Source organism: Orbicella franksi, chromosome 9 (genome assembly GCF_964199315.1).
Source record: "Orbicella franksi chromosome 9, jaOrbFran1.1, whole genome shotgun sequence".
Taxonomy (NCBI): Eukaryota; Metazoa; Cnidaria; class Anthozoa; order Scleractinia; family Merulinidae; genus Orbicella; species Orbicella franksi.
The window spans coordinates 22154057-22179661 of NC_138153.1; the positions used below are offsets into that span (position 1 = coordinate 22154057).

Consider the following 25605-nt stretch of genomic DNA (forward strand, 5'->3'; position numbering starts at 1 on the left):
TCTTGTAAAAACTTCAACAGTCTTTGGGTGATCTCTAGCAAGTCTCTGAAAATTTTCAGAACTATTCAGAAATCTTTGCAAATCTTCAAAAGGAATCGGGTGATCTTCAGAGTGTTAAAAAATGTTTGGGTGATATTCATACATCTTTGCATGATCTCAGTTATCTCTGCTGGTGTTCAGGAAACATCTAATTATCCTTAGCTATCTTCAGAAGACCTTGAGCTAATTTCATTGCCATCAAAATACCTTAGATAATTCAGAAATCTTCCATGTAATTTCCAATCATATTACAACTTTGCATTTATGATACACTTTGTGCTCTGTGTTACACTTAAACTGTACTGCTCTTAGCCAATCAGAATCGAGTTATTTTTTCAAGTTTATTATTCCATGCATACTTAATTTGTAGTCTGACCTATGTATGGAATGTACATGTAGGTCACATAACTAATCTACAATGATACTTTAAGACCATTACCTCAGATTTGATTGATCAGTTATCAGCATGGTTGAATAATTTTTGCTTTGGCAAATTCCTAAAATTGTTTGCATAGAGGGATGCAGGATATGAAGATTTTGCCTAACGGTTTCCCGGGATGCATTGAAACTCTCTCTCCAAGGACTAGAATAATCAACACCGCTAGATGACAAGGAAAAGGAAAACACATCACAAGAACAATAATAAATTCAACACCACTCAGAACTACACTGTATATCATAATTCAGTTAAACATGTTTAAAAGTGATGACCCAAAGTGTATTTGTAACAAACTTAGTCACTATAAATACAGACTACAGACTGTAGACTTTGTTCAAAATGTGGCAGTGGACCATAGATTGTGGATACACAAATTATGTAGACTGAGACCAAAACTATGAAATTTTAATATTTGCAATTCATTATCAACTTTTTACCTCATTATATTGTTTACATTTAACTTAACCCCAAGCTGTGTTACACAATCACCTTTGACAGCATATCCATGTTGTAATAATATATAAGTCTTCTTTTTCTTTTCATTTCTTTATCTGAGGGAAAACATCATTAAAACTCACAGATTCTTACATCTCCTTTCTGCCAGGCAATTGTAGTTTAAAAATTGATGTATCCTTAAATTTTCTGTTTTTGAACAAAATTGATCCACGATTAGGAAAGAAAGACTATTGCATTACTTAATTAATTGATTCAATTCGAGTTGTAAATCTTTATGCTCGTAAGATGTACATACATTATCTCATCTGGTAAATCTTCATCCTCTTCAACTCCTTTAACCTTGGGCTTAACCAGAATGTGTTGAACTACAAGAGATTAAGATTTAGAGAGGGTAGCACATAACAGTTCACACTGATAAGCTATCAGCACAAATTGAAATATTAATAAAAATTATATCCCATGCTTTACATACTTTGGTTACTGGTACAAAAGGGAGATAAATGAACAAAGTTGATAACACTGAGCAAAAGATTGGAATGAGTGATAAATTAAATAACCCGAGGCAACTTATCCTGAAATCAGTTTGAACCATGAGGAAATATGCCAAACCAAACCAATGTTTTCACATGCACATCATCTACTATGCAAACTAACAAGCTAGTTTACTTAAGTGGTGGCCAGATGTTAGCTGGCATTTTTAAAATTTCCCAACATAAATTATGACCCAGCTTGTTCACCACAGGTTTCAGTGAATATAAATTTGTTACTGACATCCTATCATGTACCATATACTGCAGAGAAATCTCTCTCAGAGACCACAACAATCAATATTTACAAACTCAAAAATTAATACTACTTACATGTACACATTAACATACATTTAATTACTTATTCTTATTCTTATTCTTATTCGTATTCTTATTCTTTCTCTCACCCATGGCCTTTCTGATGCTGGCCTCATATTCCCCTTTGACTTCATCATACAATTCCTTGATGTGTGGCTGCAATGCTGCAGATAAAACCAACTTTGCTGGGATCATGGTCAATATGGTATCCCACCAATCATCAGCCATTGGTGTTACAGGTCCGTCCTGAACACATTTCTTCATGAACTGGTAATTTAACTGCAGCACAAAATTTAAAACACAATAGTTCAATAATAGTAGCTTCAGATAATATTAAAATAGTCTTGTACTCAGATACATGCATTGCCAATAATGCATTGCTGTATGTTGATAAAATATACATCCAAGGGTGCTAGTCACCTAACTGGCAGGCAGCCCTGTGATGGACTAGCATTCCATCCAGGGGGAGTAGCAGTGCTACAGAAATCAGGATTTAACTCCATTCAATCTGTACCTAAATTTGTTCAACATCTAAATCCAGGGTGAGTTGCAAAACTTATTACAAACTGATTGCTTTGAAGTAATTCAAAATGATAACCTAACTTTCACTGCTGCCATCAAGATCCACTTTACATTTTGGATAGTTTGTAGCGATGATTTAGTATACATAAAAACCAACTGTTTGATTTTTGTAATTTATTCATCTAGATAATTTCAAATATTCAGAAGCTTGTTTGAAGTGAACAAGGGACACTCATTCATCTGGATGAGAGCACTGCTAAATAAGATCAAAGTGGCTATGAGCCACTCAACTTGGAAAATGGATCATCGGTAAACAGTGGCAATTTTGATGCCACTGAACTGAGGTTTTAATCCGTAGGTTAAGTTAAAGTTAAAGGCCACTGGCATTGTTAAGAAATAGTGCAAAATGCAACCGTAAGAGAATACACCACATGTGACAACACTGAAAACATTCATGACGTTATCGGTGATCCTTGTCTGATACAATGAAAAAGAAAGTACTGCTTCTTATCTGATCACCAAAGTAAGTAATAATTGTCACTAATTTTTCTTTCCCATTTTCTTTGCTACCTTTTAAGAGATCTTAGAATCAAAAAAAATGTTTTCAATGTGGAGTCATTATGGCAGTCATTATGCCACAAGGACAGCACTGCATCTCATCCGATCAACAAAGCTAAGCCCTGTTCAGCAGGGTTCCTCTGTGGCTGGGTGACCAAATATTAATACCCTGTGTTGTAATAACTTCTTGTTTCTTTTCTTTTTTTCTCTTCCCTTTTCAAGGCGATTATCAGTAGCTGCAGAACTCCCAGCAGAATTCCCAGTGAAACTCACATCCATACCTACAACTTAGTCAAAAAGGACTTTTGATGGTGACTACCCATCAACTCACACATCAACAACACTATTTCAACCCAGAAAAGAGTTCACAAGTTAGGCTGATCAACAAAGGCTAGAAGCCATTGTACTTACTCTGATTCTTCTCTCAGTGCTCATCATCTGCAGCAAAAACAACATTAAAACTTATTATGTACACTGTAATTAGGATAAATTTGAAAATGTGATAATATAAAGGTATCAATAACTATTGATAGTGGTTATGAGTGTCAATAGGACTAGATCACTTTATCTTAAACCTTTATACTAAGCATGATGATGCTTTGAAGAATCCAGGGTCCCAGCACTGTGCCGTGCCATACCAAGTGGCATGTCTTGGTATTAACCATCTTCCCACTGGTCTGAGCATGCTCTTCCTTCTTGGACTGTGACTGTCCACAAGGACATAGAACCAGAATCCTTGACACTTTCAACAGATCTGAAGGCATCCTCTTAATGCAACCTTCACAAGTTTTAATAGGAGCCCAACTTGTTTTGGCAAGCCTGATCAGCAAAACTGCAACTGGGTCAAGTCCAGGGTCCTGTCTAAGCCAAGGTGTCAGACCTTGTTGTGGAAACCATGCAGCACATGATCCCACTCGGTACTTGACAGTTGAAAGTCTCACTGTTTTCAGCTACCTGCTCTCTGTACTATATGTATGTCTGCTGTCTTGAACTATTAACCCAAATGGTGGTTGTTTGTCAACTGGATAGTTTTGGCCAAGGAATTCTACGACTGCAAGATAAATGGTGGAGTTCCTCCAACAGAGCTCCTCACTGCCTAATTGAGGACATACTGACTTTTTCCACTTGTGTATTAGTTACTTCCTTGTCATAAAAAGGATGAGTTGTGTAATTGTACTAACAAATGGCTTAATATGCCTTGTCCAGATACACCACACAGATTTCAGAAGGGCATGTCTCAATCAACCACTGAAATGTAGCGGGTGCACTTCACTGCATCTGATTACACTTACAAAGATCAAAGAGAGGGGTCATATTTACAGTGTTTGGCTTCACTTGCTGGGGACTCTTTGTGACTCTTTGTGGCACTAACATCAACGTCAATGCCTTTGCAGGCTTCTAATTTGTTTTAGACTTCATAAACTTGAGAGCTTTTAAGACTGCTTCGGAGGCAAAATGGACTGTCTTTGATGAGCGATGATTTGTCAACTCAACATGGAATATACATGTAGTAAGTGCGACCAAAAGCTGTGAAACAGAAGAGTCCAGTCAAATGCCTCAACAGTAGGAACCTCTTGTATGTCTCATTACTGAGCGAACTTCTCAAGACATTCTAGTGCAATGCTTTGTTCTACCATTCCAGTCCCAGAAACAGGGTTTTGATGCACAAAATGATAGGAGCATGGGACAAGTTTGTTTCTTTCTGGCCACACCATATAGCAGCAATGAGATCCACAAGTTTGTATTTTACAAGATTTCTTTTAAGTGCCTCTAGTCAACATTGACAGACTCTTTTAGCCTTAGATGGATACCCTCTTCCTCTTTATCGACCACTTGTTCGACTTTTTGATTCAAAAAGAACAACTTCTCCTTGCTGCTTCATCACAAAATGTGGCACCTTTATTGCCATAAAACTGAGACAGTGCCAGCTTCTTGACAATTTTCTTCAGAGAATTGTACCAGAACTGAAACCAACAATCATAGTTTTTGCCTTGTGGAGACTTGTGTATTTTGTTCTGCAATGATCTTCAGGAAGTAAAGATTTCCCATCACACAGCACTACATGCATGATATGCCTTAGGCTCTCTTGTCAGTAACCCAAAGAAGGATGAGAATTGCAAATTCTCAGAGTCAATTATTACTACTGTTGAAGTCATTTTCATTTTTGTTTGTGTGACTCAGTAGAGTCACCAATTAAGTTGCTTAATATGTGGAAAGTATCAAATTAATGTGTTTGACTAGTTGATTAAGGTCAGGCTTTTCCCATAATTTTTATGTACATAGATTCCTTCAGCTTTACTTGAAACTTGTAACCAGCCATGACAATTGTTGGCCAAAGTGATGATGTCAGAAGAGTAACTAAGGCTTTGTTCCACTTCTGACGTCATCACATTTACCAAAATAGGCATCATCTATTCTCAAGTTTTGCAGGAGGAAAAGATCTTTCCATTGATACCCAGATCAGAGTGACCAGCTCAATGGAGCCTGAAATATGCATGAAAATGCTCAGAAATTTGAGTGAAAGACTTGCAGCAAAATTTCCCACCACTACACTTAGCTACTCCATGGTAAAAATTGCCCATCTCGATGATGTTTTCTCAGAAATGTTTCAACTGGAAGCAAGCCCAGCAGAAGGTCAATCATTGCAGCAAAAAGACAAGAAAAGGAGAAAAAGGAAAGGCGAAAAAAAATAAAAAACAAAATGCCTAAAGATGTAGGTCACTTTCTCGTCCAAAAACTTGAAATGTTGATTTCTGCACGTGCCTGAACAAAAATGTTGTAAGACACGATGCTAGTGGAAAGAAAGACATGCTGTCATGTCGCAAATGCCTTCTTGAGTAGATTGGAGCTAATTTGGCCCTTATCCAGGCTGAAAATCTCCAAAAATGTCCATAAAATGCATTTTTGGCAAAAAGATCCAGGAGTCAATGGGTTTAACAAATTCTTAATTCTTAAGGTAGAGAAAACAAGTTTGAGGTCAATAGGTTTGAAAAATTGATTGACAAGTTTGCTCATCCTGTGGTGTGCTACACTTGAGAACCAGCCAATATAAGGGATCTTAAATAAAATTGGGTGATTCTAAAATATCTAATATACCTGTGAGGGCATTTCAGGTTCTCCAGCTGACATGGGCCTTCTCTTGAGACTTTCTTCAGTGTCTTCTTTTGCTTGGAATGCCTTGTCATATCTTAAAAAAAAGCAAACGTCAAAAGGTTAAACAGCGACTTTTACATGTACTTCCTGGTTCTACTGCTGCAGCCTGTCTACAAAAAGCTAGCTAATACCGGCCTTCTTCTTCATTTTGACAGTCCTGTTGACCAACGTTACAAAAAGGGCCTATTAAAAAAATTGCTCAATATAGAGCCCATAGACTAACATCAAACTAGAAGTAATTTTTTCACTGACAAATGTGTGGCTTTGAAGTTGATGGTCCCAAACCATTCAGAGCTGATTGGTGCCCTTGGAAAACTGAGTTTTTTTGCACACGTTATTTATGCCAATCAACAAAAACAATTATGGAACGATGCTTTTCATGTCAAAACAAGTCAGTTTGCCAAAAATTAGCTCGATCCTGAAAAAATGAAAATTGGTCCAAAAAGCGATATACATCCTTTTTGCACAAAACCCTTCAGTTGTTCTTGCATACAAATGTTTTTCACTGCTTTTGGGTCATGGGCTGTGGGTGTAGTTTGAGATTATTCAAACTCAAACAGAGGGCCAAACAATGTGAACAAAAAACCTCACAAAAACTCAACAAATTTATAAAACTCAAATCAAAATTTTCACTTATCCTGTGTTAGCAACCCGGCCCAGGAGCTCCACTTTTAGGCTTGGCTAAATCGATATATATTAAGGATTTACACTACTTGTGATATTTGAAAATTGTCTCAAAATTGCAAGACTCTTTAGGAAAAAGATTTTTCAAATATCGTGAGTAGCAGGGATCCATATTCGCAATCGTCCAGTCATCCGGTCGTCCAAGATGACTAAATGACTAAAACCAATATGCAGTAATGATGGGTTTAGATTGATGGGTTTAGATTGACATTACCAGAAAAAAAAAAAAAACATTCTTATTAAATTTTCTTGGAGTTCCCTACATTTTGACCACTTGCCATCCATCTGGAACTTTTAGATAAAAGAGAAAGATTTGCAGCTTTCTTTTGCAGTAAAATCATCATTTTGGTTTGCCATTTTGGATGATGTGGTACTCTCGACAAATGAAATCATTGCAGACTCAATTTTCATTTCCTCAACTGCTGATGCTCTGTACTGCATCTAGCCTGAAATATCAGTCATCTCCCACCCTCAGCCTAGTCCCCGGGCGAGAGACGCCTGAGGTCTGAGCGTTATAATTCTGTCCGGCAATGTCACTTACTGTTTCTAATGTGTAAAGTGAATTCTGACTGGTTTTCAGTTCGTGCAGGATAGATATAATTAAGTTTCTTATTGGTTAAAACAAGATAAAGGCTGACAGATTCTTGTAGGTGTTGTCAGCAAATATGTAAAAGCGGTAGTAAATTATAAATCTTCTAGTCGATTCTAGCATTATGTTCAGCTCCTGGGTTTTACTGCTCTATTTTTTCTCTGTTTTTCCTGACCTGATTCCTTTGGTTAATTAACATTGTAAGTTGAAGACAAAAATAACGTAGAGTTTTCTAAGCTGAATGATTGGTTATTTAGCAAGTCAAAATGTTTTTGTTGTAGGTGTAATTAATTTTCCATAATTAGTTTTCAGTGTGTTTTTCCAATATTGTTTCCTTCGATTTTACTGAACAGATTTCATAGTACAATAAATAACATTTCCATAAATGGAATGACGAACAATTCCATGCTGCATGCTGCATGCTAGGACTGATATGAAGTTTATATGAAATATAATTCATATCATTTCACTACTCACGGGAAGATATGAACTCAATAAATTGACCTCGCTCCCAATGTGTGGCTTCATAGCTCAGTTGGTAGAGCATCGCACCGGTATCGCGGAGGTCACGGGTTCGAATCCCGTTGAAGCCCTGATTTTTTCAGGCTTCTTCTTTCCAATTGCTTAAAATGGAAAATTTACTGCAATGATCATTCTTCACTTTGCATGCTAGGACTGTTGAGAATAAACCCTGCTTCAGAAGGTTTCCAGCAGTGTATTATTGCGTTATTGAAATTATCTTTACAGCAGTTTCACAACTTCAGCTTGTATTAAGAATCGAGAGTAACAACATATCTTAACCAAGGATGTCATCATGCCGAACCATTCCAATTGCTGCGTATAGATAGTACACATTAACACCAAAATGCAAGATGTCTGATTGAAAATACAATTTTATGAAAACTTGTCAATAAATTAGGATGTGAGGTAACAGGATGAAATTATCACGCTCACAGTTCAGGCATCTCTTGCTGGGGATTGGGCTGAGGGTGGGAGATGACTGGCATTTCAGGCTACATGTATACTGCATCCACATCTGTGAGAACACTTGTTGTTCTGTTGCAAATATTCCTCCCCATTGAATGGACAAGTAAAATTTTGACAGGGCAAGTATATCATCTGGCATTCTAGCTTGCCCAGCTGATGACTTGGAGAAAAAAACAATATGGATCCCTGGAGTAGTGTAAATCCTTAATTGCACAAGCTTTCATATGATTACTACTTTATTATGTGACTGTGAAAAATATGAATGCACACAGTAATTTGCACTGCGGTTCAAATTAGAAATTAACAGTAATTGGCTTGCTCTCAGCCAATCACATTGAAATTCATTCTCAGATATGCAAATGTAGTAAGGTCTATAAACAAATAACATTATCAATCTAGATACTGTATAGATTGATTGTAATACTGATCTAGTCACTGATCAAGTTGAAAAAATCCAATCAAACCACCTAAAGATCTTACTATCAATGGACAGAAATGATGTTGTGGTTCACCATAGAAACTGAACTACAACAGACATGCAGAGAAAGTACCGTAAATCCTCGAATTAGCACCTGCCCTCAAATAAGAGCCTCCTTCAAACAAGTGCTGAGTGAGCACCAATTGTGGTACAAAGAAAAACGTTCACAGTTCTGTTGTACATGTAAGTTGAAATTCCAAAAATAATTATATTCAAACCTTGCATACTCTATGACCTCAATTGACAGCCTACTCAATCAAGTGAAAATCAGAAACTCAATTTATTCCTTGTACAAAAACTTCACAAAAAATTTAACATTTAGAACGGCTCCTTGTGGAGCCATTCAAAACAGCACTTTTCAGAGCCACCACAAAATTGCACAGTACCACAAAAATATTAAGTCTTGGTCTTCATTTGGTTTGATTCTTTTGTCATTGTTTTGCTGATTTGAAATTGGAAAATAGTAATGATATCCATAGCAAAGATTTCCCAATAGACATTTAAAGCTATACCAATATGTGGCTATCAGAATACCTGGATCCCTGATGTCATTTGACAAGGAATGGATTCAAACTTCAGAGAAAATAGCAGTACAAACTTAAAACCTTTTCAAATGTTTTCTCCCAAGTGCTGTTGTCTGAATCATGAGTGTTTCACTTGAAAAATGTCACAATTTCCAAAAATAGCAGGGCTACAGTGGCCCCCACCCACCCCCCAGTCTGTACACCTGTTGTTAGTTAGCTTTATCCTGTGCAGGTCTAGGGTCTGCTAAATCTGCGAGCCAGCAAGCCATGTGAGCCATGGTGCGTGCCATGCGAGTCATGCAAGCCATTTTTGCAAGTATTTTTTTTTTCCTCAATTGGTCTGGGAGGTCGTCGACTTTTCACCAAGAAACATAGATCTCGCGCCCGACTATCACTATACTATCGCTGTAAACCACCCGCCCGCCATTTTGAAAGCGGAGATGACGCTGGGGACGAGTATAAACGGTACAACCTCGCTTCCAGGGTACTCTCTCTTTCCGGGCCTGGGAAATTAATTTTAAATTTAGCTACAAAAGTGCCTACAATTGAAATATTCCCAAAAGAAAATCCTAATCTCGCTTCGGTTACCAGAACTATTGCTAGTGCAGCAAATATGAAAAATGCTCTAAACATCTGGACATCGTGCCAAGTCTTGCGTCATAGTAATGGTGGCTGTGACTAAAAGTGGAACGGGGACTTGGGGACTGGGACGTGGGACGTGGGACGTGGGACTCGGGGACGTGGAACTCGGGGACGCGGGGACTCGGGGACTCGGGGACGTGGGGACGCGGGGATTCGGGGATGTGGGCACGAGCACGCATGGGGACTCGAGGACGTGGGACGTAGGGACTGGAGGACGTGATAAACAAACCACCTGATTTTTGCGCTGAATTTGTAAAATACAATTTTCGGTGGGCAAGTGAAAAGTAATAGGGACCTTAAGCACCAATGATGAATGAGACGACGATGACGAGTAAAACTTCTGTATATGTAGGAATGTGTCGAGGATGTCATTCACGGCGTGGAAACCAAGTGCAAGTACATGTTAACAGAGCTGAGTCCCTGCAAACATCAACCTAAAACTATCGAACAATTTTGTCATGTCTTCCTTTCACGAGCTCCACAACCAGTTTCGCTTGAGCTATGGAAATGGCACTATCGATGACAACAGACTTTCAGTCCTACATGAGGAATTTATGGCCAAAAATCTCGATTTCTCATAGGACGAACATAACAGGTTTTCACTCGGAGAGAGATAAATGATGCCGAATTTTCGGGCCGATATAATCTAAAACGACCTTCACGGTATAAAATTCTATCCTAAAAACATAAGCAAAAGCCTACATGTAGATAGGAACCAGAGGAAAATGAAAGAAGGAGTCATTTTTCAATTTCTGAATTCATTTAATTTTCTACTTTCGCTGACAAGCAAATTTCACAACGGACAAATCGACAAACCCAAAATAATGTTATTACCAACGATTTTACAAATTCAGCGCAAAAATCAGGTGTTGTTTGTTTATCACGTCCTCAAGTCCCTACGTCCCACGTCCTCGAGTCCCCATGTGTGCTCACGTCCCACGGCCCCGAATCCCCGCGTCCCCACGTCCCCGAGTTCCCATGCCCCACGTCCCAGAGTCCCACGTCCCCACGTTCCCATGTCCCCGAGTCCCACGTCCCCGAGTCCCACGTCCCACGTCCCACATCCCACGTCCCAGTCCCCAAGTCCCTGTCCCACTTTTAGTCACAGCCAGTAATGGCTACCCTGAGTGTGATGAATTTTTTTCTTTGTTCCATATTTTTGTTGTTTGGAGAAAATTTTGTGTATTCAGATCGCCCAGGATCCGCAAAAAATAAAAACAACGCATCAAAAATTTATTAAGGTTCAGGACTAAAGTAGAGAAAATTTTCTGAGAGAAACGTACGGCTCCACCACCCCACCACTACTTGTATGGGTAAGTGAATGGTATCCATAGGCACCTGTCATTCATTGATATCCACGTTGAAAATCATTCAAGAAAAAAGAGAACAGTATTGGTCGGTACTTCAGGGCAACTCGGTGTATTGGCGTCAAGGATGGTGAGTGAATCGCGAAATTTTAACAGGTTCGCTCTTTAGTGAATCAGAGTTACCAACTTTGTCGGTTGGCTGACTGCTGCATGTGATTGTCTCTTCCCTTAGAATTTAATATTGCAAGAATTTAATATTGCGATCTTATTAATCTTGTTCCGTTGCTCTTGTTCTTGTTCTCATCTGAATATAAATGTAACAAATAAAAAATCTTAACATTTGTACTAGGACTCGCATGACTCGCATGACTCGCATGGCTCGCAGGTTTATAAAACTCCAGGTCTACACAGCTGTAAGTTAATATTTGCATGTACTATACAGTCTCCTACGAAAAAAAAACGTCATTAATTCACTCTTCCCAACAGACTGTCACACCCAAGATATGTTTTCTGACATCCACCATGTTCTCTAACTATCTTAAAGGAGCTTAGTCACGGTTTGCACATTTTGAAAAGATGCCTAAATTTTCCAAATTCGTTGTTTGCAATCCTTGTCAATCTTTGCCATCCTTGACCATCCTTGTTCCTTTATGGTTTATTATTATCTCTTTGATGTTTTTCTATCTTAGTAAACTATTATTTTCAGATTTCCTTCCATTTAAAGGAGTGTGGTAAAGGGTATTTTCGTGACTCTTGATCGGCCCCTTTTTTTTCCCCATGAAATGTGAAATGGCTAATTTTTTCCTTGTGAATCGTGATTTCCATAGTTGCCATGAACTGTGATTTTCCAAAATGTTCTCTTTTATTTTCCATGAAGCGTGAAATGCCAATGTTGTATTTTTCGTGAATTGTGAAAGGGCTACTTTATTTCCCGTGAAACGTGATCTATACCCCCCTTTACCACCCTCTTAAAAGAGATTTTGTACATAGCCAAAAAAAGACAAAACACCGTGACTGAGATCCTTTAATTTTGCAAGAATCTATCATAGTAGGGGGACAGGGGGCAGGAGGGAAGCAGGGGTTCTAAGAGGGCAGGAATTGCAAAGGAAATACAAAATGCTAATCTTTGTTATTCATAAGCGTTCAAATACTTTCAAAAACAAGAACTCAAAATTTCATTTGACTTGTTCTTAGTGTCTTTTGAGACTTCTGGGCTGATGAGCTGAAAAACTTGAGCCAAAAGTTCCAGTAAAATTTGAAACCCTTTGATAGTGGTTAAGTCATATGTTATGAAATGTTGCCGCTTAAGCTGTCAAAAGATATGAGTAAGAGTTGCAAGGCTGAAAACAATGGAAAAAAGGAAAAGGAAATGCCTAAGAATAGTGCTGCTACATGTACATATGACTAGGATGTGTTCTGAGTCTCTGAGCTAATTTGCAGGGGACAGGAGTAGGATGGACAAGGGTGCAGGAGTCGGGATATAAAGGTACAGGAAGCAGGAGAGCAGGGTACACGAGGCAAGAGGTTCTGACCTCCCTGTCCCTCCCCCCCTCTCCCACATCATAAATGCCATCAATGCAGGTTCTTCTCATTCAAACTTTCTTACAATCTTTTTGCCTGATTATAATCTTACATTCTCTTACAGCTTTAAAATCCTAGATGTTGTTACAAGTATGTGTCCAAATGAAATTTGTTAGCTGACAAATGCTCTTTACCTCATGAACAAGCTCATTCAACAAGTAAAAGTAAACCAAGAGGGGAAGCCAAACATGTCATGTGATACATTTAATCAAATCATGGTTGTCATGTACAGTTGTATGGTCTATTGGAAAGAGTAGTTAATTATAACAGGTATACATGTATTTCTCAAATTCATTAATAATTCATCAAGTTTAAACAAAGGAAATCATGCCTGTGGTGGTGTTTGATATCTGGTCTTAATTAGCATAAATTTTTATGATTTCTCCGTTTTCTCTGACCAAAGCTTTAGTTTTGATTGAGAAGATATATCAAACACTGAAGGCCATGTTTGACCACATTTCCAAACACCTTGAAGCTTGTCAAAAATACTCTGCTGTGTGTCGTATTTTCAACTCTCTTCTCGGTGTTTGGAAATGTGGTCAAACACGGCCTTTCGTGTTTGATATATTACATATAGTATATTGAAAGGTCAATGAAGACGCAAGAGGCAAATTAAATTCCAGACAAAGTGCAATAGAGTACAATGCACACACTCCAGGCTGTGGCAGGTACATGTAAATTTTGCAGGTGCATGGTAAACAACAACCTAAAGTCCCTAATCCCAACAATTGCACAAAATTTATTCGTCAAACAACCTTTGTTAAATCAAACACTACTTCCTGCACAACTGGAAATTACCTGATGTGAAGTACATATGAAATAATTCATATTTTAACTGCAGTTGTGGATGAAAGTGAAGAATGACCATCGCAGTAAATTTTCCAATTTAAGCAATTGGAAAGAAGAAGCCTGAAAAAATCAGGGCTTCAACGGGATTCGAACCCGTGACCTCCGCGATACCGGTGCAATGCTCTACCATTCTGAATTATGAAGCCACACATTGGGAGCGAGGCCAATTAATTGAGTTCATATATTCCTGTGAGGAGTGAAATGATGTGAGGTACATATGAAATAATTCACATTTGAACTGCGGCTGTAGATGAAAGTGAAGAATGATCATCGCAGTAAATTTTCCAATTTAAGCAATTGGAAAGAAGCCTGAAAAAATCAGGGCAGATTCAAACCCGTGACCTCCGCGATACTGGTGCAATGCTCTACCAACTGAGCTATGAAGCCACACGTTGGAAGCGAGGCCAATTAATTGAGTTCATATATTCCTGTGAGGAGTGAAATGATGTGAAGTATATATGAAATAATTCATATTTGAACTGCAGTTGTAGATGAAAGTGAAGAATGATCATCACAGTAAATTTTCCAATTTAAGCACTTGGAAAGGAGAAGCCTGAAAAAAATCAGGGCTTCAACGGGATTTGAACCCATGACCTCCGCGATACCGGTGCGATGCTCTACCAACTGAGCTATGAAGCCACACATTGGGAGCGAGGCCAATTAAGTTCATATATTCCTGTGAGGAGTGAAATGATGTGAAGTATATATGAAATAATTCATACTTGAACTGCGGTTGTAGATGAAAGTGAAGATTGATCATCTCAGTAAATTTTCCAATTTAAGCACTTGGAAAGAAGAAGCCTGAAAAAATCAGGGCTTCAACAGGATTCAAACCTGTGACCTCTGCGATACCAGTGCGATGCTCTACCGACTGAGCTATGAAGCCACACATTGGGAGCAAGGCCAATCAATTGAGTTCATATATTCCTGTGAGGAGTGAAATGATGTGAAGTTACCTAATAACTACATGTACAATGTACAGTACTGTTCTGCAGTTTCTCAAAAAATTTCTTCTTTATTGTAATTAAAGGCACAAAAAGTCAATAGGTGATAATATAATTATTTTGAGTTGTAGCTACAAATCACTTACAGTTTGCTTGTCAAGAGCTCTTGCATGTGTTCACTTCTTCTGTGCGTTCTGAGATAACTCTTGTCAAACTTTGAGCTGGGAGAGGTAGGTGCTGTGATGGGTGGAAGGCGAGGCAGTTTTCCTGCTGAGCTTGTAAGGCGAGTTTGTTCATTTCTGATGGACATCTACAAACAGTATAGATGTGTAATAAACCTGACTGTGAACATTCACACCAGTTGTTTATAATACATGTAACTGGTTTAAAGTAACATCAACTGCTTAATTACAGTTAATTTATTTCAATGGTCTTCCCTTGTTGGGGTATAGAATGGTAAAATCTGAGACTCGTCGAGATGCCTAGGCCATCATCTCAAATTTGATTTTAAAATGTGAGCCCGAGGTGCCACGATTTAAAAATCTGAGTGCGAGACTTTTACAGCACTCTGTGCCTTGCACTAGAAATACATGTACCAGCTCGAAATAAATGGGAACCGGTTGGCTTTGTATTAAAATTTATATTAACTTATTAAAACAATCCATCATGGATAAAAATACTTGCAATGTTGTCACTGTTAAAAAACATCCCATGTAACATACTGTTCCTAACCGTTGCAGCAACAAATTAAAGTTATGTTTAGAAAAGTTGTCTCATGTAACGTGGATTAAAATTCAGCCTTTAAAATAACGTGTCCCCAACACATACATTCTGTCGTCAGACCCAAAAAGCCTGCGGCATTACAAAATGTGGCAAATGTACTCTGTATAGTCTATATAGCTGTGCCAAGCATAATTCTGACATAATTTCATGCGCGAACACAATCAGTTATGAAAATCATGAGATTTTTACGAACGCTGCCGCGAGACATTACGGCAATTTTACAAGCAGATTTTATTTAAGTCAACATGTTTCAAAGCAGTGACTGCGATGTTGGGCCCTCTTACGTTGTTGTTTATGAGTTAATTCAGACTAAACTTTTGTTTGGCTAGGGAGACTCCGAGACTCAAATTTCAAAATACGAGACTCCGAGACCCACTTTATTTTTTATGAGTTTGAGATTCCATAACTCTAGTTTGAAATGCTAAGATTTTGAGCGTTGCTGAAAATTTGCTGAGACCCATCATTAATTTTTCAAGGACCATTCTATACCCCTCCTTGTCTTAGTTGAGTTGTAAAATGTTCTGTTGGTCACTCCATGCCAGAAAACAACTGATATGTAGTCACTATCTGCACAGTGGCTACCACAAGCTTGTATACATTTACATATAATTTGGTCATGGCCTTTACATACTAGACTTATTATGCTATGATTGCATGTAATCTTTCTATGTCCTTAACCCATTGACTCCCATGCCGCCCGTAACCGGCAATGACGAGCCTTGGCCTTTGTTCCACTTCTGACATCATCACCTTTGACCAAACTTGGCATCAACTATGCTCAGCTTCTGCAGGAGGAAAAGATCTTTCCAATGATACCCAGATCAGAGTGATCGGCTCAATGGAGCCTGAAATATGCACAAAAATGCTCAAAAAGTTGCGAAATTTCCTGCAACTACACGTAGCTACTCCATGGTAAAAATTGCCCATCTCGATGATGCTTTCTCAGACTTTTTTGAACTGGAAGCAAGCCCAGTAGAAGGTGAATAACTGCAGCAAAAAGAAAAGAAAAGGAGAAAAAGGAAAGGCGAAAAAAAATTTAAAAATCAAAAAGCCTAAAGATGTAGGTCACTTCCTCATCCAAAAACTAAAAATTTTGATTTCTGCGCATCTTTGGGCAAAAATGTCATAAAACATGATGCTCATGGAAAGAAAGGCATGCTGTCCTGTTGCAAATGTCTTTTTGAGTAGATTGGAGCTAATCTGGCCCATATCCAGCCTGAAAATCTCCAAAATGTCCAAAAAATACGTTTTTGGCAAAAACCTCAGGGAGTCAATGGGTCAAAATAAAATTCACATACTTGTACTCAATAAAATTTTCTAACTAATTGAACTCCATTTTAGAATTGTAAATGTATAAATGCTGTTGTTAAAGAAAGGGGAGCAAACATGCAAGTCAACTGGAATTTCGCATGAATATACAATCATAGGTCTCTCTATATTCTTTCTGAACATGCTAACAATTAAACCTCATATTATCTGACACATTTCAGTGGTTTCATAAATGTTTCCTGGCATAGTCAATCAAACCCAATCAAACCAAATCTCAATCCATGGATTTAGTCAGATTGAGTTCGGCAATCAAATAAAATCAAAAGTGAAGCCTTGGAGCCGATGGTTCATAACTGCTAGAGCTTATCTCCGTTTCTGTAGCATAAAGCAGCTAGAAGTATTTCTACTCCCCCCAGACGGGACGCTAGTCCATTGCAGGCCACTCCCCCGCAATTTGTTAGGTTTCCCCAACAATTCACCGCTACCCATTTATACTCCTGGGTGAAGAGAAGTACTGTGAGAGTTAAGCGTCTTGCCCAAGAACACAACACAGTGTCCCTGGCCAGGGCTCGAACCCAGACCGCTCATTCCAGGGACAAGCACACTAACCATGAGGCCACCACGCCTCCTGAAATCAAACTCACACAAAAATAATTGAACAATCAAACTCAATCGCACATTTGATGTCCAAACCATGGGTACGAGCCAAGTGGCTCATCAGGCTGGAACCTATCCCGGTTTCTGTAGCAGGAAGCAACTAGGAGTATTTCTACTCCCTCCTGGATGGGATGCTAGTCCATCACAGGATTACCCCCAACAATAAATTCACCGCTACCCATTTATATACCTGGGTGGAGAGAGGCACTGTGAGAGTTAAGTGTCTTACCCAAGAACACAACATAATGTCCCTGGCCAGAGCTTGAACCCAGACTGTTCACTCTGGAGTCGAGCGCACTAACCATGAGGCCACTGTGCCTCCCACAATGAACTGACTGGTGTTGAAAATCAATAGTTATAACAAGTTTTTTGAGGCTCAAGTTACTATCAATGGTATAACACATGTTATTCATGTTTTTGAGACCAAAAAAAAATTATCATTTCTCACGCTAATTTATTCACCAACCACAATCTACTGGACTGTGTTCAATTGAGTTTGGTTGCCAAATTCAATCCAGCAATCTATTGGATTGAGTTGAATTGAGTTTGATTTGTTCGATTGAGTCTGATTCAATTTGGTTCAGTGTTCGATTTCGTTTGATTGCAGAACTTAATTGAACTCAATCCATGAGTTCAGAACTCAAATCCATGGATAGAGCTCAATTTCTGAACATTCGATCGACTATGCCAGGATGTTCATAAGCAATGATCAAAAAGCTCTTCTCCAGTGAATCTAAGAAGCAATTGAAAACCATCCTTTCCAATTCACTTTCCAATGTCTGAAACAAAGTTTGTCAAACTTTGACATGTCCAAAAAATTGAGAATTTGTGTCCTTTCAGAAGTACATGTACTGGATGTACTCACAAAAGTACCTCATTAAATTAAGCCTACGCATTAGCAGGGGTAAATTTAATCAGCTAGCACAGTATAATTTATAGACACGGGTTGTTGGATGTGTTTCATCATTCCTGCAGCCGGCCCAAAAGTTTCATTGTCCTGGCCTTGTCCTTAAACCAGCCCATAAAAATAGAATGGAATGTCCCATGACAACAGTCAGAAGATAAGCATTTACTCTCTTCTATCGTGCTCTCTTCCGTGGGCTCTCTTTAGTCTGTACGTCACGTCTCCAAAGCAAGGTTTCGTAGAAACACAAACGAGTTCCTAGCCGTGGTGCCTCAAGATTTGCAAAGAACCTTTACTGATGACGTCGAACTGATTTGAGCACTCATTTAAAAGATCTTTCCTTCATTTAGAAAACTCGTGCGAACAACATTTAGTCGGCATATTTAGTAAGCTTAATACTTTAGTTTAAGCTTCTATATAGCTAGGTTACGAGCTACCACTACCTTAAAATTGATTATTACACCTTCCTCACGGCTTATGTATACCTTTTATCAACCTGTCTGGATGAATTCCTCCTTGAAATTGTTATCACGCAGTACGAAATGTTCGATTGCAAAAAAATGCCATATTTTTCTGCCTTCTTTCTGCAAAACTTTTTCGTTTGGTACATCAAATATGGCGGTCTCAAAGTTTTCTTTGTTGCTATAGTGACGTCAATCGATGATCAAAAGTAGGTCCGAGTAGCGTACGTAATCTCGATGAGATTTGAATTCGAAATCACGGTTCACCATTTGATTATTTCCGAATAGCTCCTACCGTCTAGTCTCATAACTCAGTCGGAATAGCAACGGTGATCTAAGACTGTAATATGACTGCTGCACGGCAGCGTTGTAATAAATTGCAAGACCAAGCATTTTGTAGCCTGCGAACAGGCTCACGTTGGAGCACAAGCATGCGCGGTGTAGCCGCGAGCGCGAAATCGAGGGGCGAAGCTGCGAGACGAGAAAGTGAACCTGCTCTGATCTCTGCAAATTTTTCATTTCTATCCCAGAAACAGCAGAAAAAATAAGCCAACTGAATCTTTTTTATAACAACATGCAGGCGCGATATCCGTTACTGATAAAGTTTTGCCGACGAAAAGCCGTTAAAGGTAATGTCTAGCAAGGACACACACTTGATTCAAGGTGATCTTGCTTTGGCAGTCTGTTCTTTGATGATGCTGGTAAACGGGCAAACGCCTTCTTGTTGTTTCGTTGCCCGCTTGCAATCACATACATTTGTAATATTTAACTCTTCCCATATGCAGTCGGCAACACGACAAGTACGTCTTGCTTCATTAACATACTTTCAACTGCTATTTCCTGCTTCCTCTTTAGTTCAAAATTTAACCAGAAATAGACTGGAACTTTGTTAAAACATCAGTAATACGCGCACTCAACTCTGACTCCAGATGTGGACGGCTTATTTTTTATTGTGAGAAAGTGCAGTAAGTTACGACTCCATGAAGATCTAATCGCTCTCATAAAACATAATAGATTGACAGTTTTCTCGCCTTTCCCGCTTTCCGACCAATGGTATTTCACCTCTCTCACGGGAAGTACAATGAAAAATTTCTAGGCTTTTGTACCTTATGCTAGCATTTTTCGAGCATTTTAGTGAGGCAAAAGCATTAAGCATTATTCGAGCATTTTAGTGGCATTTTTCCGGAAAATTAATTTTTTTCCACGTACGGGCAGAAAATAGAAATAAAAGGAGGCTATCCATATTCAAAAAGAACTACCTTGCCTCAATCAGCAATTACACCATGTAAATCTAAAATTATCCTTTTAATTTACACCTTTTCACGTTCTGTTGCTACTATTTGTCTTAATTAGCATTTTTGCCTACTTATTATTCAACTTGCTTTGTAATCATTCATTCAACTGAAGATGACAGAAGTTCTGTCGAAACATGTCTTTCAAACTTAAAAAATTGGTCGTTTTCCTTAAAATCTTTAGAAATAAAAATATTTTTTACGAGAAATGAAGACTTAACTTGAAATAAGAAAAAATTCAAATGCGGATGCCACCCTAACACAGCCGAGTGGAGACTGAGGAGAGGTCAGCGGTAATCAAATCAAATTAAGAGATAATTTAGAGAATTATCTTTTGGTGTATTAACACTATTATATACGTTGAGTTATACTACGTATACGTTTTTTTTTACACACCGTGAGCTGTTATTGTGTTTAAACGTTAAAATTATTGCAATTTAAAAAGCACTATGTATGAGCTGACTTTTGGGGGGAGACCGAGCATTTTAGGGGAAAAAATGGAGCATTAAGGTGAATTATTTTAGTGGGGAAATATAAGCATAATATACAAAAGCCTAAAAATTACATAGATCAAGGCAGACCCACTTTCTTGGCGCCTCTTCACCAGACTCCTTCCCGCCGCTTCGCCGCTCGCGCGTGTTATGCCAAAGATTCTGGAAATTTCAGTCGGAATTCAAATGGAAAGGTCCCTTTTGGTTTCTTCCGACCGGAATATTCAGGATCACCTCTGGAGGTTGTCCACTTATTTCGGTTGGAATATTCCGACCGAAATTCGACGTTCCATTTTTGACAAACCGGTTCTTTGCACTAATGAGGGAATTTGGAAAAGGAATAAAAATGACAAGGGCCATTCCTATTGGTTATACTCGTTCCATTTTCCACGAGTATTCCCACTGATCTCTGACCGGTCGGTTTGGCATAATGGAAAGAGCCCTGAAACAAATCCAAAGTAATTCTTGCCACATTCATTGATTCCTCATATAAGCCGGAAAAACTTCCTCTAATACAAATGTAGTACTATAGGCTTATCGTCTTATTATAGGCCAGGGTTATTTCCTCAAAAACTGACCATTCACCGTTTATTCGACGTCAGGTGGCATGATTGATTGATCGTCGACGGATCGATCAATCGATCGAGGTCGATCGTTGTGTAATGAGGTTTTCTGTGGACGCCTTCAACCAATGAAATGCATACTTTCTTTCCACAAAAGGGTAATTATTGGTTTATTGACCATTTACCAGACATTCAAAACCAGTAAGGATAAAGTGTTGTAAGATTTTTACGTCACTCAAAGTAAGGCATTTAATGCCCTTAAGAAGCTCGCAACAGGCTGCTCTACAAGCCTTGACCAACTTACAGTAAAATTGAAAAAAATATATATATAACAAAGTATCTACATTTTAAAAAATTAGCTTGTTCTGGACAAAATTACATACATACATACATCCTTTATTATCTTTCCCCATGGGGGCTTTTCGAAGACAATATATTCAACTTGTCGTGGCAAAAGTCTTAGCCATAGTCCTTAAATAAGTATGTCACACCTAGTGCGAGGGTCATTTTGGTCTATTGCCAATCCTCGATCATGCTTACCGCGTATATCTTTTTCTTTCTTGCGGTCTCTAAACACCTGTGGCTAAATCTAATTCAATCTAAACACTTAGTGTCCGTCATTTCAAGATTTAACTCTTGTGTTGCCGTTATTCCTTCTGTTCCCTGAGTTTTAGAACCACATTTAAACTGCGACGAAATCGGTAAACACAAAGTTTTCAAGGCTTGATTATAGTTTGTACTGAACACGAATAGAATAACTGGGTTAATTGCTGTACTTAGAGAAGGACATATGTAAAAAGTGAAGCCTACAAGTAACAGGCATGTATCCTTCACAAACAGTGTTGGGTAAAATTTTTTAAGAAACAAATAGACACAAAGGGGAGTCCAGCAAACAAAAAATGCCAACACGATGGCTACTAAGATTTTCAGAATCTTCTGATGCTGTTTTCGTCTTTTTTCGCTTTGATGACCTTTTATCAAGTACCCTGGCCTCGGTCTCTTCTTCAGAGCTCTCGTAATCACAGAGTATAAAGTTATTATCAAGATAAGAGGGACCAGGTAAAGTAAGAAGAAACCCACGCCATTAAAAATTGTTAAAGCTCCTTCATCCATCATGAATCTGCAAAATGTATGCTGGCCAATTTGAATTATTCCGGCAAACAGAATGAAAGGTATGGCAAAAAGTATGGGTATTATCCAAGATAACGACATTAAAATCACCCGACTTTTCCCATTTAACACAGTTATTTTCATCGGAAAAACAATGGCGATAAATCTATCCAAAGCAATTAGCACAAGGCTCAAGACAGAAACTGTCTGTGACACTGTGCGGAGATACATTGCTATTTTACAAACAAAGCTGGCTGAAGGCTCGTTGATGAGGATGTTAGTTGTTAGCATCCCTTCGCTGGCATAAAGCGGCCAATTGAAGAACGGGCCAAGAAGATCCGACAGTGCCATGTTGACAATGAAGTAGTTGGTACTTTGTCAGTCTGAGGCTTGGGGTCTTGATAAAGGTTATAGCCACCAAGATATTTCCGATAAATGCTGCTGCACTTATCACAGACAGACTCATTGTGAACATTGCGGACACCGTTTCTGAGCAAACGGCAGATGAAGAATTCAACGGACCCTCAGTGGAGTTATTCATAGTTTGAGTTAGTATAAAATACGTTGCTATAATGGCCGTACGTGGGAGATAAAAGTGCTCTGACGATTCAGGATTGTTCTGCCACTGTCCCTTTTACCTTAAATAAACATAGCAAAAAATAATTAGTGGTAAGTGGTGTTAAAAATGGAGGAAAGTTAAATGTGTCAGAAATCTCTCAGTCGTCCAAGCGAACTCTGGTCTCTGGGGCTTTCATTACACGGACTTCAGTCTGTCTTACTTGTACAGCTGCTTCTACGTCCACTTCTACATCTTCTACTAGTGTACTACTATTAAAGGTGCTATGACTTGACTACAAATGCACACGCACTTAAGCTGCCTGTCGGTAACCAAGTGTGGGCCACACGAGACGAACTGACCTTGGGGGATTAAATATCTTTTTTAGAATACTAATCCGAACACTATTACACGACTTTCAGAAGCGAACTACAAAGCTCTTGAAACAACCAATAGAAAATAAAGTTTAGAGAACAAGAAACCTAGACAGGATCTTTGTTAGAGATACAAACCAAGGCCAGTAGACAAACGCAAAAATTACCATCGATGGGGTTTTGTTCGGAGTTTAAGTACTCTTGATCATGATAAACTAATATAGACAACTTGAAGTCATATGACTAACGTCGTGGCGTCAAAATGATAAACAATTGGCCATCACGAACATTAATTCTAAATTCTATAAAATTATTGAGCTTCATAACAAGTGTTATCAATAACCAAGTTGTAGTTCAGAAGAAGTCTCTGGTGAAACTGATATGCTTGGTCATCCTGCTGAAGCTACCGGTCGTGAAATGAGGACGTGAAAGGATGTCCAGCATATCGGTACCTCGGCTCAGTGGTTTTTCCGTGTAGGAGCGGACTTGCGTTGAATTCTCATTACTAACAAGCCTTTACTTTTAAACGCTTTTTAATAAGAGCTGGTTCGACAAAAAGATCTATAACATGCACCTATTTATCGCCAAACTTGATGAAAAAACTGTGTTCACGCCTGTTTCTGGACTCTTTTAATCCGCAATCGTGTAAGTGCTTTATTTGTCTTTTGTGATTGTTTATATTGGTCACTGCCTGAAGTCTTCTTCGTAAGACTGATTTTTGATCCCTTGACATATGTGAACCGAAAGTGACTGTTTTATAGTGAGCAACGTCGTTTTCAGGCGAGACTTCATTGTTCAAACTACTGTGTACTAATAAAAAGGCCACGAGTGGAAAACAGTTCTTGACATTTCCCTCAAAAAGTGTGCGCAACTACTTAGTTGTGATCATGAATATTCTTGCCTCACTCAAACAGTGTCGTAATGGGATCAGTTACATGTTGTTCACTTTAAAAGAAAAAGAAAGTTTATCTATCTTCAAAGTTCTCCAAAGTTAAATTACCGATGATTGTTTTGTCAGAGCAAGTAGTACTGACCTTTATGAGGCCGAAAAATGAAACGTCCATGAAGTGAAAGCTTCATTCAAAATTGAACTCGGCTTCACAACAAGCAAACTGAATGAATCATAAGTAATGAAACACGTTTTTACCCAAACCAACGGAATCTTCTCAATACTAATAGAAATCAAGGTTAGCCTAGCTTACTTTAAGTGTTTACCGCAACCCCCTTCCTCAAAGTTCTCTGTGATCTCAAGTTTAGTAATCGTGAGGACTTGGCTTAGCAGCACTGATCACAGTCAACTTCGGTCAGTCAGTGTATTCATGCATCGATTGTTAAACTTAATTACGTAAGTATTCTTAATTTAGGGTGATTTGTCTTCCTGTTTATCGTAATCACTGTTATCTGACCTGGGCGCAATTTACATCCTGTTCTAACCCTGGCTACTCGCCATTTTGCTCCATCACGTAGTAACTTTTAAAATCCTATACATGTACGTGTAACGAATAACAAGGAGGAGTATGATTAGTCTTTTTTGGGGATGGGGGTGGGTGAGGGTCTGGTGGTCAAGGATGGAGGATCGGTGGTTAAGAGGTGACACAATAGACTTATTTCTCCGAAATATAAACTGATTGAAACCCCGAATAACACAGTTTTAAACTTGATTACCGATTACAAAGATTTGCATTTTGGGGGGATACCTTAAATGTAAGTGACATAGAATGCCAATCTTGTAAAAGGGAAACATTGAACACAACCCCCCGAGACCGTTCCAAGTCCATTATTCTAAGAACCAGTTAAATGTACATAACAAAGTATGGAACACTTTCTTGTTTCTGCGTTGGTGGAAGCAATGAGACCTCTGGATCACTTTGCCATTTGGCGTTGCGCGTGGGGCGGCTACGATCCCGAACAACAGACGGCAATAGAAAGCTATGATGGAGGGCCTATACCTTATGAAGACCAAGGAGGATTGCACGTCTGGAGTTTACCTTACTCACCAACCCTAATTTAGCGATCCATTCAAGCGCAAAGGGCTCCTTAATTAATAAACGAAACCTCTCGATTCAATAAAATCTGTAACTTAATGTTTTAAAAATATCTTTGTCACGATGACGGAAAACTGTGAACAAGTAATAACCTTTACGTTAAAAGAATGTGGGTAACAGTGTTCTACAGTCAAACCTCTCTGCAACGGCCACCTTGGGGACAGATGAAAATGGCTGTTATAGAGGTGGCCGTTATGGGGAGGTAGGAATGTAGTATGACACCTGTTTGACTATAGCATAGAAATACCCAATGCAATCAAAATGAATCAATCAAACAGAAACCAAACAGAAACAGAGACCGCCGACGCGCTGTACGGACTCAGTTTCGTGACCTATTACACGGGGTTTGGTAAACATCTCTCGGTCAGTCGTCGATTAGTTGGCCGTTGTGGAGAGGTTATTTTGGCAGTTTGGGGCGCGCTTTAGTGGCCGTTGCCGTTGTGGAGAGGTGGCGGTTGTAGAGAGGTTAAAATAAGAGTGAAGGTATGGACCGTCCGCCGGGA

General features: G+C 38.8%; 1 protein-coding gene and 1 pseudogene across 1 annotated transcript in view; both read right to left on the reverse strand.

Moving 5' to 3' along the window:
* Nucleotides 1–18833, reverse strand: part of LOC145497880 (dynein axonemal heavy chain 12-like) — a 97812-nt gene extending 78979 nt beyond the window's left edge. Inside the window, exons 1-7 of the mRNA XM_081477740.1 lie at nt 18696–18833; nt 14744–14907; nt 5956–6046; nt 3271–3297; nt 1869–2058; nt 1230–1299; nt 479–640 (exon numbers count right to left, since the gene is read on the reverse strand). Of these exons, the coding sequence (XP_081333866.1) occupies nt 479–640; nt 1230–1299; nt 1869–2058; nt 3271–3297; nt 5956–6046; nt 14744–14907 (704 nt within the window). The 5' untranslated portion in view covers nt 18696–18833. The remainder of the gene's footprint in view (nt 1–478; nt 641–1229; nt 1300–1868; nt 2059–3270; nt 3298–5955; nt 6047–14743; nt 14908–18695) is intronic.
* A 1-nt stretch (nt 18834) lies between these two features.
* Nucleotides 18835–25587, reverse strand: LOC145497964 (allatostatin-A receptor-like; annotated as a pseudogene).
* Between the last annotated feature and the right edge of the window lie 18 nt (nt 25588–25605).